The sequence below is a fragment of the Manacus vitellinus genome, unplaced genomic scaffold (assembly GCF_001715985.3).
Source record: "Manacus vitellinus isolate BGI_N305 unplaced genomic scaffold, ASM171598v3 scaffold_5_pilon, whole genome shotgun sequence".
In the NCBI taxonomy this organism is placed as follows: Eukaryota; Metazoa; Chordata; class Aves; order Passeriformes; family Pipridae; genus Manacus; species Manacus vitellinus.
Genome location: NW_021940682.1, coordinates 27,881,239 through 27,905,007, shown reverse-complemented (window position 1 = coordinate 27,905,007; position 23,769 = coordinate 27,881,239). Strand labels below are relative to the sequence as shown.

At 37.8% G+C, this 23,769-nt stretch overlaps 1 protein-coding gene across 4 annotated transcripts in view; it reads right to left on the bottom strand.

Moving 5' to 3' along the window:
- The window catches only part of PPP1R12A (protein phosphatase 1 regulatory subunit 12A), a 112,605-nt gene that overhangs the window by 63,686 nt on the left and 25,150 nt on the right, over positions 1-23,769 (bottom strand). For all 4 annotated transcript variants that reach the window (XM_029963374.1, XM_029963375.1, XM_029963373.1 and 1 more), the window contains exon 2: positions 11,409-11,539. In XM_029963374.1, coding sequence (XP_029819234.1) covers positions 11,409-11,515 — 107 coding nt within the window. In that variant the 5' untranslated portion in view covers positions 11,516-11,539. The remainder of the gene's footprint in view (positions 1-11,408; positions 11,540-23,769) is intronic.

The window sequence follows — 23,769 nt, the reverse complement described above, 5'->3', positions numbered from 1 at the left end:
TCCCACGCTGTCAGTTACTGTTGTGCCTCAGCCTTCTGCCTCTGAACATTTACAACTGAATAGAGACTGACACAGGAAGATGGGCTTCTGCAATGGCATTTAAATTAAAATCAAATCATGAGAAAACTCAGGCACTTTTAAGGTTATGATGCTTCACAAAGTCCAGAAGATTTTCACTCATAGCTCTCTCTCTTGAAAAAAAAATGCTGCAGCACTTTCTAAATAGGAATGCTCCCACCATGAGCAGTATCAAGCCAGCAACTATGCAAAACACCAAGTTAAATAAGACTAATTAGGGTTATTTGGCATAACTAGACAACTATTTATCCTGAAATACAGGACAGCTGATATCAGCAAGAGACCTGAGGTAAATTTATGACTTCCTCTTGCAGAACACAAAACCTGACAATTTCAGATAGCTAGAGAGGTTTAAAAAAAGAATAACAAAGAATAGCTGAGAAACAAATGGCCAAATGATTCTGAGCAAATGCAAAGGGACATTTTCTATTTTCACCAGTATAATCCAAATTTCAGCATGTGCCTTTTTTCTAAACTATTAACCAGTTTGCAAAGACTTTTTTAATGTCCTTCAATATGCAGTATCTCTTTCAGATAGCATCGAGTCCAGCTTCTGATCTTCCCTCATGAAGCTGTTACGAAAGGCATCCTGGACAGAAACACATCTTTGCTTCAAAATTGTCAACTACTCCCAAAGCTATCAAAGTAGCAAAAAACCAAAAAATATCTTCCTATGTAAACAGCACTGTCAATTCTAAATACTGTACCTGTATGAAAAACATATTTATGATTATGAAGCCAACATTTCATAGCATACCAACACATCACTGAGGTCTGCACATAGGAGGTTGTACCTAGCCTCCACTACAACTTCTAGGCCCAAGGAAGCACAGTAACTAGAATGAGATCTATCTTCCTTCTTGGTATGCAGGAGCATAAAAGAAACAGTGTAGATAACAGTATCTGGTTAGTCTTAGTCCTCTTGTGCCTCTGAAAAAAGCCAGCAATAAGCTCTAGAAATATTTGTACGTAGGTGGCCACCTAAACATTAATGTTGTAAAGATGGAACAGGAAAAATTCCTACTTGCAGCATTTGAAAAGCAACTAAGCCTTCATATTTTGCCATATCCATACAGAGGAAAGACATATGAGAGGTGGCAGAGCAATGTGCAGGTGAAAATAAACAGTGAGTGAGGAAAGCAAAAGTAGAAAACGTGAAGAAAGCCATATAGGGAAACACATGGTGTAAACCTGCGTACAAAAAAAAAGACAAGAAAAAAAAAAAGACAGAACTTGAGCCTGGCAATGCCAGGACGAATACCAGGTAAAAACTTAGCAGGAATGATACAAAGCAAAACAAAAAGTGTTTTTAAAGTGCATATCAGATGTTAATTTCACTTTGTGAACAAGTGTTCTCTCCTTTAAAGTTTGCACCCTATTGTGCAAAAATGAGGGTTGAGTTTGAAAAATATCTCGTTGCAGCTACAGAGTGCATACAGTAACTCCAGCTCACAACACTCTCTGTGCTTGAAAAAATTGGTTTTGAGTTACACTAATTGAAAAGAAGAGGTAACCGCAGCATGGAGACAGAAAAGGAGGAGAAAGAGGGAAAACTATGCTGCTGCCCACCTTCCTCAGCTAATTCTCCACTAACAAGAGGTGATCGCACCAGTAGCTCACCATCCCTCCTGCCTTGTGCCAAAAGCAGAATTGCTAAATTTGGGTATATTAGCACCACAAATAACAATTTGTAATTGTTGATTCCTATTTCTGTGGAAGTTATGAGTATGGACTTAACAAGCTTACAGCCGCTTGCTGGCATTTATATCAGAAAAATTTAAACCAAGATCAATTCTTTTATTGTGCTAAACAGGTATTAGTGTATACATAACTACTACATCACAGAACTTACCTTCTTTGTAATTATATTATGTAATAATATAGTGAGCATATCTCTCTACAAGGCAACATTACTACCACGGTGAAGGTTTCAGCATCGCTCAGTAGTATTGAACTTGGTACGACCACTAGTTAGATATCAACAATCTGCACTTCATGGCAGTTGTTAAATGTCCAGTCCACTTTATTTTTCCTTGAAATCACATTTCTTCCAAAAGAAATTCCTACTCTTTATTCAAATTTGATAAGCAGTACCTCATCTGTAATAAAGAGGTTTCAAATAATTCCTTTTATATACTTTTTTTCTGTCATATCTGCTGTTATTGAAAACCCCCACACTTCTGTGTCTTAGTATCTGAATTGTATCCAAATAACTCACTCTCATCAATGCACAGCAGTACTATATGTTTAGAGATAATACATTTATTTACATGCATTTCAGAAGAATTCAAACAGCTTTTATGCTGCCTCAGTCAGGGATAACGCTAGAAAAACACACACAGATTAGGATCATTTGCAATGAAATGACGCAGTTTAGGACAGCCAACAAAAGACATGGCTTTAAGAAAGGACAAACAGGTCATAAATTGCTTTAGAGTCATTAGAAAGTCTACTCTGTGTGCCCTAATAGGGTCAAACTCACAACAAAGAAAACCACTCAAGTAAAAGCTGAAAGAAAGTAAAAACTGAGATGCATAGGAGTGACAATCTATACCACATCCTTGTTTTCTCCTAAAAATCAATATTCAAAACCAACTTTACTGTGAATTAACTTATTTTTATACCAGATAACTGAATAAATACTACATTCAACAGTCAACAGCACTAACAATTCCATAGATTGACCTCTCTCTCAAACAGTAATTTTGAATTAGTTGATGAGGCACTCACGTGTGACAGTATGCCATACTCACCAACATTTGTGCAATTCAAAACTTGGTTGCTCATGTATCTAGAGCTGTTCTCTCATGTTCCAGTCATACCTAGAAAATAGGAGTTTATCTGTGGCAATGGGCCACAAGATACCAGGCAGGAAGGAACTGAGTGTTACATTTCTTGGGAGTCTATCCAAGCTCCCAGATTTCCATATCTATCACTCTTATGTATGTCTTCTCTTCCATATGTATCACATTCTACTTCAGAATTCAGAGGTAAGGTATTTACTCTAAATTGTTCTCAGAATACCAATGAAACCATTGTTTTATGATAAGATCTTTCCTATGTACATGACTTCTCAAAGTAGGATGGTTTTTTGAGACATGAGCTGCACTTTCAAATCCTTTTTCAGTGCTCTGAGCTTTACACTGGAGATCAGTCCCTTGACTTTCCATTAAGTCATATGTCCCTGAGGAACATATCTCTGAACTTAAATTCTAGTACATTTAGCCTTAGAAGATCAGAAACACAATATACTTACTAAAAAATAGTTACGGTCACAAGTAGAGATGCACACAGTAACCCAATCTGATAGAAAGCAGCTAGAGAGCACACACTGCCTTTGTGCATTCTTGAGTGACCAGGTCTCCTACACTCAGTTGAACAAACAGGTAACAAATTTGTTGGGTCCTATAGTTTCCTCTAACCCATCAACTAGATCTTACTGTGTATTTCTGTCAAGTGGGTTTTATCCACACATCAGATCACAGCTACACAGTAGAAAAGAGTAAATTCTACCACATAGTGACATGATTTTAAAAAGGGAATCTCACCATCAACCGTAACAACTTCATCAGTATTTAATTATTCACAGGATGTACATATATGTGGCAAAAACATGCTGGTAACAGTACATAGCCCCAGTACATCCTCAGAAAAAAAATGCCAACTGATATTAGCTCACTGATCTTCTCCAAGTTTCCCCATTATTTTATCTAACAGAATTTAGCTTTATCCTTGCAGATATCCAATACAAGTTTGGAGAAGGAGAAACTTTTATGTTGCCAATAAAGAACAAGTATCACACTTTTGACTGGTGGGGAGGGGACACCACACAGAGGACTACCATACTGGCATATTTTCTCTCCCATTAATGTTTTTTCCCAATCTATTCTTCCAGAAAGATGGCAGCAGATGGAAATTAATTACCTGAAACAATCTTCCAAAGCCTGCAGTGACCTTTTCACAGTTCTCAAAACAAACACTGTGTCTTTATCAGTATCAACTTGTAAGAGTTCGTCATTCTTCTAGAAGAGCTGTTTTTCTCTGGCTGGGAATAAATCTTCTTTCCCTGCTTTTATTTTGGCACGTGGCTTGTTTTATAACACATCCTTCTGAAGTCCTCATTTTCTGAATGGGTTGTATCAAGTTTCATATTTGGTTCTTTTTCCTTTTAATTCTACTCCTGCAGTTAACATTTCCTAGTGTCATTTAAAGAAACGTCTTGAATCCTGACAAAACCACTCATTCACCTTGCAGCATCTCTATCAGACCAATCCCCATACCAGCCTGCATAATCAGTTTCCATGTGGTTTATATCAAACCACGAACTTCACCTTGCCATTCACAAATCCAAATTTCTGATTATCCTTCAAAGATCCGTTTCTGAATGTATCATTAATAATATCACTTCAATTATTTACAACCATAACTGGGAACAAAGCTGAAGGAACAGAAGCCATCCCTAGCATTTTTATAGGTCTGCTCTGCCTAAATAATGTTTTGCTCTTTAGGATTAAAGTGTTTAATCCTAAAGATTTAGATTAAAAGAGTTGAGATTAAAAATCCCCAGTGAGTAAGAAACAGCTTCAGGTGATAAAGTGATTAAAACTTTGAGAGAAATGGATTAAAAACAACTGCTCTGAAACATACTTTCTGACACCAACACTCTCACTTGTCGTCAAAGAACATTCAACAGTACCAACTGCTTCAGGTTCATGAAGTGGGAGATGAAACATAGCACTCTACCACTGCACCTCTACACAGCCACGCTTCTGACCAGAAGTACTAGGTATGTCCGAAAAGCAGCTCAGATATTTTTTTTACCTGCATATCTATGCCAACTGCTGCTGGCAAGCAGGTCAGCTCACTGATCCAAAAGAGAATAAATCCTCCAAACTCCGTGAAGGTTAGTCTTATGCTAATAATTCCCACATTGTGTGATAATTAGATAATGCAAGAGAGGAGGCAAGAGCCTGTGGAGTGAGTAAAACCGAGGATGGAAGAAAGTATCTCCTTGTTTCGGTAGTAGTTTCAAGTTAGACCTCATTAAGCATATTGTGAAACTGCAGTGGATTCTCTTCACTAGCTGTTGTCAGAAGAGCACAAGCAGGAATCATTACCAGCCAGCACCCACAGCAGTCCCCACAAGCCACCTAGAGCTGTAAGCAAACCACCCTATCACTGAACATCCAGGTATCCGACTACAGGTTTGCAGGACTGTCTCTGAGTCCTCTGTATATCAAACAATGATCACTCATTTAGTCTTAATGGCCTGTTACTAAAATAGGGACATCCTGGGACAATGGTTTGCGAGGCTTCAGCAAACAAGTTTGTCTGGGTTCACTTTCAGGTGTCTGGAGTCTGGAAGAACAGTTGGGCATCAGCAACAAGCGAGTGGTTACACACAAACCTCTTAAAGTCTGCTTTAAATATTAGGGGAAGGAGAGGACACAACATAGGTATACTGCAGGAAGGAAGGAAAGTGGGTGAGCTGGGTTTTAGAGCAGCAGAGTTGGTCAAGCTGCTATTCTCCTCCTAAATAAACTGAGTGAGAAGGTTCTGAACTTTACAAGATTTTCTCTTTCTGACTGTAATCACGCGCTTCACCCTTTAAAACCTCTAAAATAATGAAGGTGTATTTTGAAAATGTGCTAAGTCTTAGGGTCTGTATATATAACTGTGTATCAAACATGACTCTCAAACATACAGATTTAGTTCAAGCATTCATTCAACAATTAGCCTATATCCAGAAATTAGATCTTCACAGAGAATAAAAATGGAGCAAATACACGCTATTTTTCCCGTAATACCTTTCCAGTTTCCATCTACTTTCATGAACTTTCTGAACCAGATCCCATTTGTACATATATATTCTGCATTTGTATTTTTTTTTATATATCCACCCTCCATGGACTTCTCAACCCTTGAATCCATGAGGAATTTTAGTATCAACAGCAACACTGGGCAAACTGTTGTAACACCTACTACATGAAGGTATTCTGCCCTCAGCAGACATGTCTCTCCTCCTTCAGTTTTTGTTTTGTGGGGTTTTTTTGCACAAAAGTGTAACTGTCACTGACTTCTAAGTTGGTTTTGAAAAACACTTTTCTTACACTTGCTGGAAGATGCACCTTTTTCATTTTGGGTACAATGAAAAAGCATTCATATTTAAGTAGTGTAACTGTACAGTTGCAAACAAGGTTCGAAATACATCAACTAGACACTGACAACTAGGCATCCTACAAAACCCACAGGAGAATAAATTTTCAACACAAACTTTAATTCTTGACCAGAAATTTCTATAATTTCAGTTTTATTTTACATTAATCTTGTGCAATACAAAGCAGAGAGAAATAAAAAAGAAGCATTTTAGAATTGTTTTCTAAATGCCACTATTTTTCCCTCCTCCATTACATTTTTTACATTCTAAAATGGAATTTGTCTATTCCTTGATATCGAAAAAATATACATGCTTTTAAACTGTAGAACAGATCTATCAAATAAAATAATTCATTATATATAAAAATAGTTTTACAGGAGTCTTACAAAGGTAAATTTAATCCTACCCACTAAATACCATTTAAAGAATGTACACAAAATTTCTGTTCAAGTCCTCCTGCATAAAAGTTTTTATCCACATAACTAAAATTTTACAAAGCATTTGATGCTGACTTTTTAGTTCATACTAGCACATTAGAGAAAAAAAGGCTCCTTTGTGTAAAGTTTTGTGTAACGAAAAAAATGGAGATGAATAGAAAAAGAGAACGTGTTACCCAAAATCCACCTGTTTTGGCAATTTTGAAGAATTATAATTGAAAACATGTTCATATTACAATTACTTGTAAGGTAATTCACATAATCATAAACTAGATGAACAGCAACTTAAGCAGGGAATTCTAAAATTAAAAGTATTCAAAGAATTTCCAGTAAGCTGAAACACTCCTAGCACTTACAGATAGCAGAAACTACAGAAGGAACGGAGCAGTTGCACTCCACACCAGAATTTTTGCTTTTACAGCACAACTCCCCATGTGCAACCAGCTGACACTTTATTTCACACTATACTATGTTCTCTTGCTGTATATTTCACTTGAAGTGGCCTTCTGTAAGACTAACATTTCTTAAACTGGAAGATTCGCTTTTTTAGAAGAGACAGGAAGCATACTCAGGAGAATACAGCTGTTCTGAAGGCCAGAAAACTCAAATGGGACAGGAGATACTGCTGGGAGAAGATGCAATAGGAGTGGTGAACACAGGAGAGGATAACAGTGACAGGGAATATACCTGCAATGACAAGCCCACTGACCAGACAGCACAGTTAGTAAAACCAAAATAAAACCCCAACAAGTGGAGGCCATGCCATGAATTCATTCAGCCCCTTCGCAATCAGCATGGGACCAGTGCCCAAACATGGCTGAGTGGTGGCTCCCTGAGATATCCAGAGTTTTTTTCGAAGAAGCTCCCTACCACCTACATATTCGGTACTTCTCACATATCTCCAGCATATGAGTGCCCTCACTTGGGAACATCTGAGTGCCAGTAGGTACTACTTAGGAAGAATGTGTACATTATGGGACATACATCATAGCAGCCTTCCTGTACGTAAAAGAGCCTACATGAAAGCTGGAGAGGGACTTCTTACAAGGGCATGTAGTGACAGGACAAGGGGGAATGGCTTCAAACTGAAAGAGGGCTGGTTTAGATTAGGTACTAAGAAGAAATTCTTCACTGTGAGTGACACGTACAGGACAATCAGGGGATCAGGTGCAGACAGCACAGGTTGACCAACCTGATCTCCTTTTATGACCAGGTGTCCCACCTAGTGGATGAGAAAGACTGTGGATAAAGTCTACCTGGACTTCAGCAAAGCTTTTGATAAGGTTTCTCACAGCACTCTCATGGAGAAACTGGTGTCTCATGGCTTGGACTCTTTATTCATTCTTCACTGAGTAAAATACTGGCTGGATGGCCAGGCCCAGACAGTGATGGTGAATGGTGAATTCAGCTAGTGGTTGGTGTTCCCCAGGGTTCTGTTTCGGGGTCAGTCCTGTTTAATGCTGATCTTTATCGATGATCTGGATGAGTGGGTTGAGTGTACCTTCAGTAAGGTCACAGATGACACTCAGTTGGGCAGGAGTGTTAATCTGCTCTACCCTTCTGGTAGGAAGGCTCTGCAGAGAGATCTGGACAGACCAGACTGATGGGCTGAGGACAACTGCTCGAGGTTCAATAAGGCAAAGTGCCAGGTCCTACACTTGGGTCACAACAACCGCCTGCAATCCTGCAGGCTTGGGGAAAAGTGACTGGAAAGCTGCCCAAGGGAAAAAGGACCCAAGGGTGCTGGTCATCAGCTGGCTGAACATGAACAAACAGTGTGCCTGGGTGGCCAAGAAGACCAATGGCATCCTGGCCTGTATCAAAAACAGTGTGGACAGCAGGATCAGGGAAATGATTGTCCTATGAGGAGTAGTTGAGGGAGCTGGGATTGTTTAGTCTGGAGAAAAGGAGGCTCAGGAGAGACCTTATCACTCTCTACAGCTACCTGAAAGGAGGTTGTAGCCAGGTGGGGATTGGCCTCTCCTCCCAGGCAACCAGCAACAGGGGAAGAGAAAATGGCCTCAAGCTGCTCTGGGGGAGGTTCAGGTTGGACATCAGGAAGAATTTCTTCACTGAAAGGGTGGTTAAGCATTGGAATGGGCTGCCCAGGGAGGTGGTGGAGTCACCATTTCTGGAAGTGTTGAAGAAACGACTGGATGTGGCACTTGGTGTTATGGTTTAGTTGACATGGTGGTGTTCAGTCAAAAGCTGGACTCGATCATCTTGGATCTTTTCCAACTTACATGATTCTATGATGAAACACCAGAACAGGTTGCCCAGAGAAGTTGTGGATGCCCCATTCCTGGAATTGTTCAAGGCCAAGTGGAATGGAACTCTGAGTAACCTGGTCTAGTTTTAGATGTCTCTGCTCATTGCAGGGGGGTTGGACTAGATGACCTTTGAAAGGCCCCTTCAGACCCAAACTATTCTATGGTTCTAAGATTTTAAACATAAAAATGCATTTCGTAACAGAAAATATCCTCATCTCCTAGCTCAGCTTCTTTCTTAGACATAATTTTTGATTTTGAAACATGCAAACCTGAAATAATGAAAGTATATTATCGTGCAATATTTTTCTCATGAATTGTAAAAATATAAGCATTGTAAACAAATTCTATATATTAAGTAATTTTGCAAATTTGGAGAACTTAAAAGATTGTGCTATTTCAAGAGAAATAAATTGCGGCTATTTACATCTGAAGGAAGCCCTAAGAAGACTTAAGATGCCAGCAGAGGAAGCAGAAATAAGATTGCTGAGTCTCCAATTTGAGAAGCTCTACAAAGCTGGCAATAGGCAGTTCCACAGGAGGATGAGAAAGGGAAGCACAGGTCAGACGCTCCCAGCCTTTCATTAACTAAGTTAGGGAACACCAGAACTCATTCCCTGACTCTCTTCTCTCTTGCACGAAAATAGGAAAAGAACAGAAGATGTTCTTTACAAAAATGCTAAATCATAAAGAACTGAAAGATGACAAGCTATTAGCTGTAATCTTTTCAGAACTATGTACATAAGATCCATAATTTACCCAAATTAAAAGTTCCTTTCACCTTCTCCCAATTTTGCTTCATCTGCAAATTATGCTTTGTAGAATTCAGTATTGTACATTATTTGAAGCTGAGCTCTTGGAGAAGCAGTTTCAAGAAAATCTAAACACCATGGGCCTCATCAGATCTAAGTATTGCCACATCCATGTCAAGTTACTCTTCTCAGCTGTATATGGAAATTTGTTTCAACAGCTTATCTTCAAAACTCCATGCACTTTAAAAACACTGCTCTTCCAACAGCTTAGATGTCCCACATCCCACAGGATTATACCCCAATAACCTCATTTCTCAAAAAGCTATCTATAGAAAATATGCACACAGGTTCTGTTCCACTCTGAGATAAAAAAAAGGTGATAGATTTCAGATACTCAAGTCAACAGGAAAAAACTGTCTTGTGGACGTGGAACATTGCTGTCTCTTTCCTGAACACGTGCCTACGTTAAGTTGCAATGCCAAATCAAGAACGCTTATTCAACGTTTTCTTATTGTGGAAAAAAGGCAGGTATTTTATCTCCACTAAACTGAAGAGAGGCTTTATTATCTCAGTTTGTAGGGAAATTCTTGTCGTAGTATGGTCATCAAGTAAACACTTCCAATACACATGCAAGATGGATTACAGCATCAAACACCTGCACAGCATAGAAATGCGGATTACAATGTGGTCACACAGTGTCCCAGTTCTACCAAGGACATACAAGGCACTTCCCCGTATGAACACCCAAAAAAAAAAATTCCCAGTGAAAATTATATACAAGTCCCCAGAATTTTTCATTTTCCTTTAGACTGAGGCAATTAAAACTCTCAAACTCACAGAACAAACTCACCATTTCCATTTTTTGCCACTGTAATTAGTACATAATTACATGAGAAAATACTGCTTTATATTTTATACAAATCTTAACTGGATCAGACATCACAGTGAATTTAGTAGAATTAATGAAGTTTGTGTTTACCCAAAGTGTCTTTAGAAAGACACTATTACCTGCTTAGCTGCAGCAACAGTGTGCTGAACCACGTACACCACACATTTTCTCAAATCAATCATTATTTCAGGCTCCAAGAGACAACCTTTAGAAAAATCTGATTTTAGCATATCTTCAGTGGCCTTGAACAGACTTCAAGAATAATAAAACCACTCCTAGAATTCAGTAGTGAGTAAGCTTTAACTAATACCATAACAGGCATCTAACTTGAACTCTAAGACTTTGCTCCACAACCAAAATAACTAACAAAAGTCACTGTTCTAGACCACAGCTGAAAAACAAATGTTTCAAGACTGCAAATACAACTGCAAAATGTATCTCCTACACAGACTTATCCTGGGATAATGGTTCAGACTACTAATAAATGTAAATTTGAATCTTCTCCATATGCCTCCCCCCAAAAAAACCTTTCTACGTAAGAAAATAATTTTAAAAAATAATCTGACAGTCATAAACAGTCTTATGTTTTGTTTATGTTTGTATCTACCTAAGATGCAATGTAAGAAAGCTAGAAAGAGAAAATGCAATGCATAAAGTTATGGACAGAGCACACTTCACAACCAACACACAATATAAAAGCATTCTTTTTCACTACACATCCCAGAGGCAACTAAAAAGACAATTTATGAATACCATCTGCTTCTAGTGCCTCTCCAACAATGTATTAGCAAAATATATTGATTTCAAAAATAGAGGAAAAAGTCTTACTCTGCTATATCAAGATATCCACAGGAAGCAGCTGCATGTAGAGGGATCCAGCCTTCATTATCTGGTTGATTAATATTTGCTCCATTTTCCACCAGAAATTTCACCATATCTACGTTATCATCTATACAAGCCTACAAAGAAAGAAAGAGTTAAGAAGTAAGTTCATATTAAAGCTGTTCTACAATACTGTGCATCTTTAAGCAACATCTTCAGGAGAGAAGGTAAGTATTTCCAGGTTTGATGAGGAAGGATGGTTTATTTGTTGGGGTCTGACAGCAAGACAGGAAAAATTTGAGAGATAAACAGCAGGTGTTTCAAATTTGTAAAACTTTAAATAAATGAACGTAAACAGAGTTTAACAAAACCAAAAAATATTATTTTCTCAGGTACATGCATTCTGATTTTCTGAGAAGCCATTTACCAACCTTGTTCTCTAGTACAAAGAGGTTCCTTTTATAAAGCCCCCAGGTCCTCACTCCATCCCAGGCCCAGCTCAGCCACTGGAGTGGATATTAAAATTGAATAAACCATGCTAACCATGAAGTAGAATTGTGACTAAGAGACAGGGAGTAGTTTGGAAACAATACCATAATGTGGTTTCAACTGTAATACAGTTGAGACTAAGGAGTATGAAGGGGATGCTACACTGTATTTCAACATTCCCCTGCTGTTTTCTAATGCAGCATATTCTATACCATCACAAATCTTTTAACAGTCTATTAATCGTCCCTGTTTATAAAACTTACTTGAGTATCAATTTGGCAATTGCAAAAATATTATCATATCTGCACATCTCTTAATTACCAAGCAAACAGTGTTGCCCAGATGCAGAACTACAGCCATTCTGCAGACCTCCATCTTAACTGACTCCTATTTTGCATTTCTTCTCTGTGTTCAAGTATTTTTCTCACAGGGTGCTCAGTGAGTTTTCTTGCCAACTTCCATAATGCTGCCCTTAAAAGGGCAGAGCAACTGAGAGAAAAGTCCCTCTGCATCTCAGGACAGCAAGAACTCCAAACAGCTAGACCCCACAAGACTGGTATTAACTTTTTAGCTTAATAAATCAACAATCTTACATAGCCAGAAGGCTGAAACAAGAACTTTACTCCTGGGCTCCTAAATCCTTCTAGAGAATTATGCCTCTAATTAAATGCAATTAAGGTATAAATTTTACTTTCCAATATACTTCTAAGAAGACAAAAAATTACATACTGCTTTACTAAGAAAAAAAACCTTCAGATTTCTTTATTTAAGCAATTGGACATTCCAAGATGAATCCTGAAGCTTTCCTTCATTCTGCAATGTTGAGGCAACAGCTACACTGATGTATTGCTGCCCAGTTTAACCAGCCAAACAAAAACAGCAACAAATCATCCCTCTTTGACCCCATTTGTTTCAGTTAGGTATGAACTTCAGGCTTTGTTTAGAATGTAACATAGAACTGTTTTAACGAGTCTCATCTGGACTTTTTCACTCAGAAATGTGCAGCTCGACTGCAGTACATCGCTTGCATTATTTGTTTTCCAGTTAAACACAAAACCACATTCTGGAGTGAAAACATTCAGAAACCTTCCTACCTTTTCAGGTATTTTTGAAAACTGTCTTGGAAACGTTTTAGTCATATCCATCTGTAAATCAGCAATTCTTTTAATAAAATAATTTCTTAACATAGTCCAACAATAAAGACTACAAATTCATCAAGCATATTGTCTTTAATTTCTTCCAGTTATCATCAGTGTACAATGCTTATACACTAGTAACAAGCTTGAAAGAAGAGAATCACCTCTTGTTGTAAGACATTGGGTTACTTAAATGAAAGGGAATCAAGTGCAAGGCCATAAATTCAGAAAGAAAACAAATTCAAGAAGCTCAGATGTTTACACTTAACAGAAACACTAACCGAGCCATATGTCACACATGCCACATGTCCATATTTTTCTGGATATCCAGTTTGCCTGACCACTGATATTCTACATCCATAATAATATTCACCAGCTAATTATAAGGAAAAATAAATTTCTATCAGAAACATTTTTAAATTTAGATATTTTAATATGCTGCATACTTGTGTATCTTAAAATCCTCTGTGAAAACAAGGATATCTTAAAATTGATTAGCACTACTAAAAACAAAACAAAACAAAACAAACAAACAAAACCAACCCCAAACCAACTAATTGTGACACAACCCAACACAGAAGAATCCTTGCCTGTTTTTTCAAATATACATAAGAAAACCTGGCAAGATATACTCATAAAAATGCTGTTGCTAAGTGAATCAAAAGCTTACATATGCACCACATTAAAAGACATATGACTAAGTGGCTAAAAATATTTGACCAAATTTGGGCAGTTTATTGTGCCATACATGGTAAGAATCAGAAGAGCTCAAATACACTTCTCATGTATTATCAGATAGCACATTCATAACAAGAAAAATATTTTATTGAAAACTTACTGAGGCCTCCAAAAAGGTAATATCTATCTTAAGACGAAGAAAAGCAAATACAACTGATTCTGTTGCTGAAGAACACGTATATAATGTATCCTTTTCTTCATGTCCCCTTTTTCTCCTTAACAGCATCCCAGGCAGGTGGTTTGGCAGCCCCTATCAGTCTCAGCACTTTCCATATGAAAGGCACCTCTGACTATCAGTAGGTATCTTAAGTCAGAAAGCCAAGAAACAAATGTTATAAAAGAAATTTTATCTCAATGTTTTTCCATTTCTACTGCACTGCTCACTTCTAAAAGCAATATTTATCAAGTGTCAGAAGTGCCTCTTGTTAAAGACTGACATCTCAGCCACAAAAGGAAAGTTTGTCAGAGCAGCATGATAAACTTAAAGCAACAGCCTCCAAATAGTCTGCCCCTCTAGACCTCAGCTTCAAAGATATTACAAAGGAAAAAGAATCGTACATGCAAGATGTAAATAACAAGTGTTCCACTGATGTTAGAGTGATTCAAAAAGATAAATTCCCACCATTATTTGTCCCAGAATCTGCACAGAGGACAGACAACTGTGGGCTTTCCTCTTCCACATCTGTTACAATCCTTTCAGGATTCATCTCATTTCTTAGAGCTCATCTCCCCTCATTCCCAGTCTCTCCTTTCATGGTCAATAGTTCCCACTTCGAGCCTCAATTACCACTTAAGAGAACAACAGGTCACCCTAAAGCTCTTTTTCAGTGCTTGCAAACCACATCTGTAGAGCACTCACACCAGCCAGCTCCTGGGGCAAGCAGAACATGGGAGCTCACACACAAGATACCCTTCATCCCATGTGCTGGTTTCTGTCTCTCATCCCCAGCCTCCACCAGCTGGTAGAAAGGCAGCATTTCCGCATGAAGCACTCATTCCCCTGCCAAATTTGATCTAAGTTAGCCAGTGATACCCAAATACAATGACAGTTGCACGATACAATCATATAAACCTTTTTTCATTTGGGAACCAATTTAGAAACTAAGCTAATCAGTCATAAAGGAAGCAAAACAAAGCAAAGTTGAGAATACAAAGTCTGGTTACCTTTTCTGATAAGAACAGAGATGAAATGTCAAAAGAAATATATTAAAGTCCAGGAAAAAAACCCACTTTCCATTTGTACAATAACATGAAACCTGGACTGCAAATACCAGCAAAGATCAGCAGCTCCTGGCTCCCACACAGACCAGTCCTAGATAGGTCCAATTTATGCTGGGGACAACATTTTAACCTTTTCCATAAATACTCTAAAGCGGATAACCAGATACCTGTTAAACACACTAGACTTTTAAGTGTATTCACCTTGACTTCATATCCCAGTGCAAGTGGCATGTGATACAACTGGCTCTCACTACAATCAGGTGTTAAGAACACAGGTGAAGGGTAGACATAACTGAGTAACTTTAAAAATAAACAGCTTTAAAAGAATACCAAAAGGGCTTGGTTCTTCAGCCAAAGAATACAGCAGATAGCACTCCTCCCCAAAAGACAGGAAAAACAAGTCTGTAACTATTTTTTAGAAATCAGGAATCTTGTAGGGAAGGAGTCCATCAATCAGTTAGGCTACTGTCCCACACACATGCAGCAGAGCTATACAGCATGTACCTTATGCGGGACTACAATTTTTACTGCTTTTCATTACTGGTAACATCTAATGAGGTAATGGCATCTCATGAGGTCTAGACATTTGAGTTTTTTACCAACAAATTAGGTCACGAAATATTAGGATTATTACACTTATTTACTATTCAAGTAACAATACAAAAGCAGGTATTTTAAAATGGCCAGGTATTCTATTTAATATAGTACATACAGGGCAGAAAGGCTACTGTTGATGTTCACATTTACGAGTAGAAACAGGAGAGTTTTGGTGTTGTAACAGAACTTCAGGTACTAATTTAATATTACAGATGACAAATGTTGCTTAATAATGAAATTAAGTGTTCATTTAGACAAACCACAAATCAGAGTTTCTGTTTTTCAGTGAGCTGGGGTAATACCTGATACCTCGCCTACTGCCAAAATCTAGTTTTAGGATTGAATATTTTGCTTCATTAAAGCATGCTTTCTAATAAAAATGGAACAGTTTACAGTGCAAATATTCTTGTTAAACTAGTAATATTACTGTTTAGCTAGACTAGTATTATTTTAATTAACTTCTTTGTAAATATTTTGTGTATGTTGCACTTGCGTGTTATTTTCATCTAAGAATGGCCTACTATTCAAAATACTGGAGAGTTGGTCCATAAAAAGGAGTTAAAATTATAGTTGCCATACCAAATAACTCAAGCTCCCAAATCATTTCAAGAGCATCTCATGGCCTCTGCCAGTTCCAGCATTTCAAGTTTACTGTTTGTATTTCTCTCACCCCAGAACGTGAGTCAATCTTGGCATAACTTTCAATGTCAAAGGTTTTCCTCCACTGCAGGGCAGCAAACTCTTCTCCAGAGAAATTTCTCAAAACATTTCACTTTTAAGTGTAGAAAATGAGAATCGTTTTAGACACCTGCAAAAGCAGGTGAAAAAGACACTTTCTCCTAAGGAGAAAACACTACCTGAGCCTGATGCAATGTTTCATGCCCATTCAAGTCTCATGGGGAAGGCATGCAGAGACTATGAAACTGAGCACCCATTAACCACCGTTACTTAATTAGAATGCTGCAGAACTGTCAAACATTGCCAAAAATAGACAAATCATTCCAGAACTCAAACTTCTCTAGCTATTATTTCCACTTCATGTAAACAACTTGTCATATTCATATGTCAATAGAAATTCACTTAGATTTTATTTCATCTCCGAGAGGTGGATAAAACCAGGTGCTACATGAAATCAATAATTGTATAGCCCCAATATGCAGTAAGAGCATAATGTAATTTCTATACTACAATTTTGCCTTGTTTGCTACACTGAATTACTAAATTAATTACATGCTCTAAAGCTTTGTTATTTTGTAATTTATAGTTAAATCCATAAGTTTAATTATGGGCACAATTCATGAAAAATACTAAAATCTATCACTGTTTAGACTGATATAATCTACATATTATAAAATTGATCTCATAGGGACTTTCCACTATTTAAATCCCAATGAATGCCTAATCATAGTTCTTAATCAGGACTGTAATAGGATACATATATTCAAGTGGTTTTAGAGTATTTCAAGTAAAGATAGAGCTATTCTTCCCCTCTAACCTCCTGCCAAGACAAATAAGAGGAAGAGGAGCGTTGGCTGTAACATGTTATTTACTATAACCAGAGATGCTACCCTTACTGTTCCCAATCCCAGTAATGGCTCAAGACTTATTCTGACAGACATAATATGGAAAAATTACCTAGTCTAATGCCTGCTTTCCTGTTCTTGCTGAAACAACCCCAGCTATTCCAGGCTACCTAGTATTACATGCAAATGTATTTTCAAATAAATACTTGTTTTCTTTTTAGCTGTGTGCAAATCTATTTTCAGGAGTTCTTGAGATCCCCACACTAAAATTTATCTCCTAATTAAAACCACCAAACTAAATGTTAAGTATTAAACTTTAATAGTACTCATGTATTTCAACTCAAAGAAAATTCTCAAGACAACTTGCCAAAAACCCCCCTGCCCTAAACCCCCCAGACAATCCTGGGAAAATGAGATGCCATGGAAAAAAATTATTTTGTAAAAGACCAAACCAAACAGCATTGAAAAACGAAGATACTGATGCTGGCACAGATCTATTTGCCTGAACGCTCTTTTTCTCCTGGCTCAATATATTGACCAAGTTGGTGAGGAGCACCTTGGTCTATGAAGCAAACTCTGTCTGAAGTTCACACAATCCTTGGGCTCACACAAATGAGGCTCTCCCTTAAACTCATGGTATTAAGCACCTGATAAACAACTTCTGCTGTTCCCTCTGGTTTCTTTGAATTTAAAAACAAAACTAGTACATTATGTGGAACTTGCTTTTAAATTCACATTCAGGTTTCTTAGTCAACGTGGTGAAAGATCATGAGTTTCTCAGTTGAAATACAGAAAAGAAAATGTGACTGACAGCATGGTATTATAGCTCATACAATGTGCAAATTACAAGCTGTCTTGAACCCTGAAGGCTTAGACAGGTAGGTATGTACAAATTACATATGACAGATTCTCATTTTAGCTACATGTTGTTGAAACCTATCAAATCATTGAATTTGGGAGTCACATCCAGAAACGAATTTCAGGCTCATTTGTTTCACAAGTGGCTTTCTCTTTCTTCTAGCCCATGCCTTTGCACATTGCTTTCTGAGGCAATTTCCACAAACCAGAGAATCACGGAATGGGTGAAGTTGGAAGGGACCACAGTGTGTCATCTGGTCCAACCTCTCTGCTCAAGCAGGGTCATCCCAGAGCACATGGCACAGGATTGTGTCCAGACAGTTCTTGAATATCTCCAGTGACGGAGACTCCATAGTCTGTCAAGGCAATCTGTTCCAGTGTACAGTAAAGAAGTTCTTCCTCAGATTCAGGTGGAACTTCCTGTGCATCAGTTTCTGCCTGTTGTCTCTTGTCCTATTGCTTGGCACCACCAAGCAGAGCCTGGATCCGTCTTCTTGATACTCTCCCTTCAGATACTTACAGACCTTGATCAGGTCCCCACTCAGAAGTCTCTTCTCAAGGCTGGACAGGCCCTGTGGCTGATGCACCATGCTCAGTAGGACAGAGACATACAATCCTCTACCCACATCTACCTCCTGACAGGTATGGAAGCACTCTTTCTTCATAGAAAAGAAATAGGGTTTAGGAGTAAACAAAATTATCATACTGTAAAAATATAGTGCTATTATACAATTGTGCTTTCATTAAGCATTTATTGTTATAACTTTGGCAGATAGCGATTACTTTTCATGGTCACACTATGTGTAAGTATTACATCTGAGAAGGAGAAAGCAGCATTGTATCGGACATGTATTTCTGTCCCAGTCAAATTTAATAATATGCCAATCATATTTCAAACAGTTATTTTTTTCAATGAGTAAATAAATTGTTTTTAGCATATGGGCAACTAACTGAGTTCATGAGCCAGTTCAAGCACCTTTTCAATCTAAAATACCTAACATCCTGATATGCCCTAATACACTTTCTTAACAAAAAGTCATCAAGAAAATTTACTAGAAGAATCTGTTTACATAAACAAATAGGTTTGTTGGCCTCTGTGTTCCTTGTATTAAATTTAAACCACACGTGCCAAGTTTTTGGTTTTTTTCCCTCTGCTTCTGACTATCACCTTTATACAGTTCTGAGTTCTTCAGAGTAGAAAACTGCACTGCTTTGAAAGAAGGCAAACCTGACCACATCTATCAGCACTCCTCTGTTAACTCTTACAGGCTGCATTAGTATTGTAGTCATCAACTGACGTTTAATCTTCTGCTTTAGCAGGATCTAGGGGAAGTTCTCACTGCTTTCTAATTTTAGCTAAATGAAGTGGCAGAGCTGAATAGAAGTAATAACACTGAATTTAGTAAAAACAATGATAACCCTTCACCCCATCAAGGGAAAAAATATACACGTTGATAGAGCACACCAGAGAAACCAAGACAGACTTTCTGTGTACTCAGTGTCCTAATACACATTACATTTGACAATAAAAAGCACATTTAGCAGAAGAAACCAAGATTACAGGTACAAAAAGGCTGTAAGATACTCATTCAATTAGCACTTGCCATGTGTGGTTTTATCCTTAGCATTATACAACATATTAGTAGTAAAAGCAGATGTAGGTAAGCTGATGAGGCTGGTACCAGTCAGGACTTTTTTATCCCCTAAGCAGGAGAATCTATCCAAATAAATGACTAATTTGTATAATTCAATTTAACATAATAGAATAAACTAGTACATATGATGTATGAATTACGCATCACTTATATTTATACGCATTTTATATGTAAAAAGTTAATATAATCATGTCATGTGTGGAATGAAGAATTATATTAGAAGTGACAATGGCACTTCAAATTGCTTAAACATTAATCCAACAGGGAAGCACATAACATATAGACAACGCTAAAAAATTCAGTGTCAGGTAATTTCCATATACATTTTCATATTTCCACATTGTAGGTACACACAGAACATTGTTTGGAACAACCTGTCCAAAGCCTTTTTTCTCATTTAATCTGCACAAAGAAATGTCCCTGTGGTCTCCAAAAGGTAAGGTACTTGCAACAGAGTAAGGTAACCAAAACTCAAATCCTCTGCAAGGATAAGATCAACTCAGGATATACCTAAAGCCCAAATTCAAGTCAGTCTAGGCACTTAAGGAATCCCTTCGAAGTTAATAGCGTGTATTCATGCTGTGCCTTTGCTAAATTTGCTAAACAATCTTCTAAAATAACCTTGCATGTTTCAGAATAATAAACAAAACTGTTCATGTAAACAAATAAGGAGATAATAATCAAATGCACTACAAGCCTCTGTCAATTATAAAGAATAAAAAAAGTATTCAAGATCCATCTCCTTCTCTCTCAAAGGCCAGCTATGCAGCTGTTCATCTGCACAGATATGGTCTGCAATTTCTAAAAAAGGCATTTTTGCCACAGTGTAACTTAACACCCTTTTCAATAGGCTCGCCACATGGTGAACTTGCTGAGCAAAGCCTCACTCGAGCAAAGATGAAACCTGCACTCGCATGTGTGTGCTTCCTTTGCCCCAGCAGCAACCCCAGTCCCACCTCCAACAACTGTCTTTTGACTGTACTCAAATTTTTCACTAGCACAAGAAAAGTGTCACGGGAACTTCCCAACAGAGACAGAAGCCTAACGACTCATCTCCAGCCACAAAATTAACAACAACATCCACTTTGGAACTTTCTCTCTCCCAAAAGAGCAGGACAGAAGTACCAGTTTTGACATTGGACTCCTTCCGGTCTATATAAACAGGAAATTTTTTGGTACAGTTGTCCCATTAGAAACTCGTTACGACGGATTAAAAGAAGAAACTGCAAGTAATCACAAGTTCCTAAGAAACCACTTACATCCCAATTACATTGAAAAACGGACAGGAAGACAAGAGACAACAAGTAAAATAATCTGTTTATTTAGATCCATCCACGACAGGATGTATCACCATATATACACAATACATGGCATTTTAAAAGGGCAGATTTTCAAGTCTTTTTTTTGTCCTCTGAATGGGTATCACATGGACCAGAACTCATTATTCGACAAAGCAATTTGATAAGGAAGTTACAATAGTAGAGATATAAAGCAAAAGTATGGCAGCAACTAAAAAAACAAACAAAATACCCCAAAAAAATAAAAGTCCTGAAAAATCAAGATAAAATCAGATTTAAAAATGGGTATAAATAGTACAAGCTTTAAATAACAGAGTAGAAATTTGGATACAAAAGTTATGAACTTCAGTGAAAAAACACGGCTGGCAGGGGCAGGAATACTAAAGCAGTTCTCAAATATGTTAAGAATGGGAAAAAAATAGCAACAAGATATAGATATAAAAAATATAGAAAATTGGTCAACAAATACTTCTACTTTGTGTTTTGAAAGAATCAGAAAGTTTTCTCTTGTGTAATGAGGTTTATATATCTTCTCGTCTACTAGTAATTAAGAAAAACACTAAAACCGTATTTTAAACACTATTTTAACTCAGTAGATCTCGGTAATACAAATCACAAGTGTGCTTAGGCAGCTCTCTAGCCACTATTCAAGAACTTAATGCAGCTTCAAGTTTGCCAATGTTTGTTTTCTAAACAGATCTTGAAATACCTGGGAAACAGCAAAGGACTGTTTACACTGTACCAGCGCTGCAAAGCAGTAACACAAATGCCTGAAAGTGTTAGCTGTGCTGGATAAAATAAATAAGAAACAAACAAACAAATAAAAAATAATTCATGTGACAGATACCAAGATAACTGAGGTTCATTAGGCTTATAAGCAGGAAGGCAATAACGTGTCAACAGTTACACTATTCCAAAAGGTTGATCACCTTCACCAACAGCACAATTGCTTTTTTTGCACCATGGAGTCAGACCTGATTGACACTGAACCCACCTGACATTCACTACTATGGCCTGGGGCACCAGGAAACAGTTTTGAACCAACATGGGTCCATTGAGGGTTTTTAAGCCAGTAGCCTTGCCAGATAAAAGTTGACCCCACACAGAACAACTGTTCATAAATACTCAGGTGCAGAACTTGAACCTAAGAGGTTCAGAGGACACCCTTAAATATGTCTCCTCAAGTCTGAGGTAAACAATTTCTCTTTTTTTGACCATAGCAGACCCTGATTACATCACATATCTAAGACTCAGTCTGCTGTTTTGGCACACAATGCATGAAAACCCATCACAAATTGAGTATTTTTGAGAAGCAGTTCTCTAGAGTGCATCTGCAACTAGCATTTCTGTTCTCACAGCATTAAAGAGAAAAGCAAGCCTGACTCCATATTTACTCTGATACAAAGGGAAAGAACAATATATGCTGACTTTTGGTCACTATATTAAAAGCATCAGTATACTAAGAATGTTATAATTTTCATCAGTATATTACAAAATTACCTTCTTTTTCTTCAAACTGCTGTGTGTGCTCCAGTACCGAGATCATCTCAAGCCTCATTCAGGTAAATCTGTTTGTATACTCTGATTCATGCTACACCACCTTCACCACTGCCACCAAACACTTAAGACAGCAGAGCTGCAGCACCTCACATGGCATTTAGGACTCTCCAGCCACAGCTCTGGTTACTGCTTATTCTATGTGGCACAACCTGCACTACTAAGAGGTCAAGCCTGCCATCCCCTTATTCTCTACAAGTTCTAGGGAAGAGCTGACAAAAAAGCAAGGATACAGCTGTATTTTCCCCACCCTCTACAGCGCCTTTGGTCCTCACAAACCAAGTTATCTTTATAAAGGCAAACCTGTAGTCTAGTAAATTCTAAGTTTTCCATTTCTTGCTAACCTTCTGAGCAGCAATTTTATCCAAGCAGGCAAGCAAGCAAGAGAAATATACTGTGCCTGGATGAGCAATTGTAACTCATAATAGCATACATGCCAAAATTAGCATGGCAAAATCATGGTGTACTCTGCTCTTTTACCAGAGCACAAGGAATTCATGCATTCTAACACAGGCTGCAGCAGTTCATCTCTAGCTTCTCAGTCCTGCATGCCAGATTTTGGAAGCTCAGACATGAGTTCCAAGGAGAAAAGGCATTAAAGAAACCTGTCAGAAAGCCAAAGTATTTCTTAAAAAAGGTTAAGTTCTTATGCTCATTACTTCATCAACAGTGTCATTTTACAGGAAGCTTTCACCTGAGTGAAAGAAAGACACTGATGTATTTTTTCCACGCTCTTTAGCAGCATATAATATCACTTTAGGAGGTCAGGAGAATATAGCTTTGGTAAAAGCTCTTGTAGTCAAATGCTGATAAAAACATATACTTTAGGAAAGCATTTTAAGTGAGTTTATTACATGATTCTTTCCCTGCCACACTTGATTTTAGGCAGTTATATGAAAACAATATTCTAGTTGATAATAATTAGACCCTCGTTTGAATATTCTGCTTTAGAGTCTATGACATTCAGATGATGATAATGTTTCAAAGTACTCATAAATACCACCCTATTGGATAATTTGCCTTTTTCTATGTTTCAAGATGAGTTTAAGAAATATTCTGTTCCCTGCAGGAGGTAGCACTACAGAACCAGCAAACCCTAACTCATTTGAGCTAACATACACTAATCACTCAGGGCATGATTCTACACGAGCTCACTGTTGACAAACAGGGAGGTCCCAGTCTCCCTCCTCCATTCTCAACTGCACACTCCCAAAAGCATTTGTCAGACTCTCCATTAGCCAATTCAACTAACCAGCAAGGCAGAAACAACCCTTTCTCCCTCCCCACCCATTGAA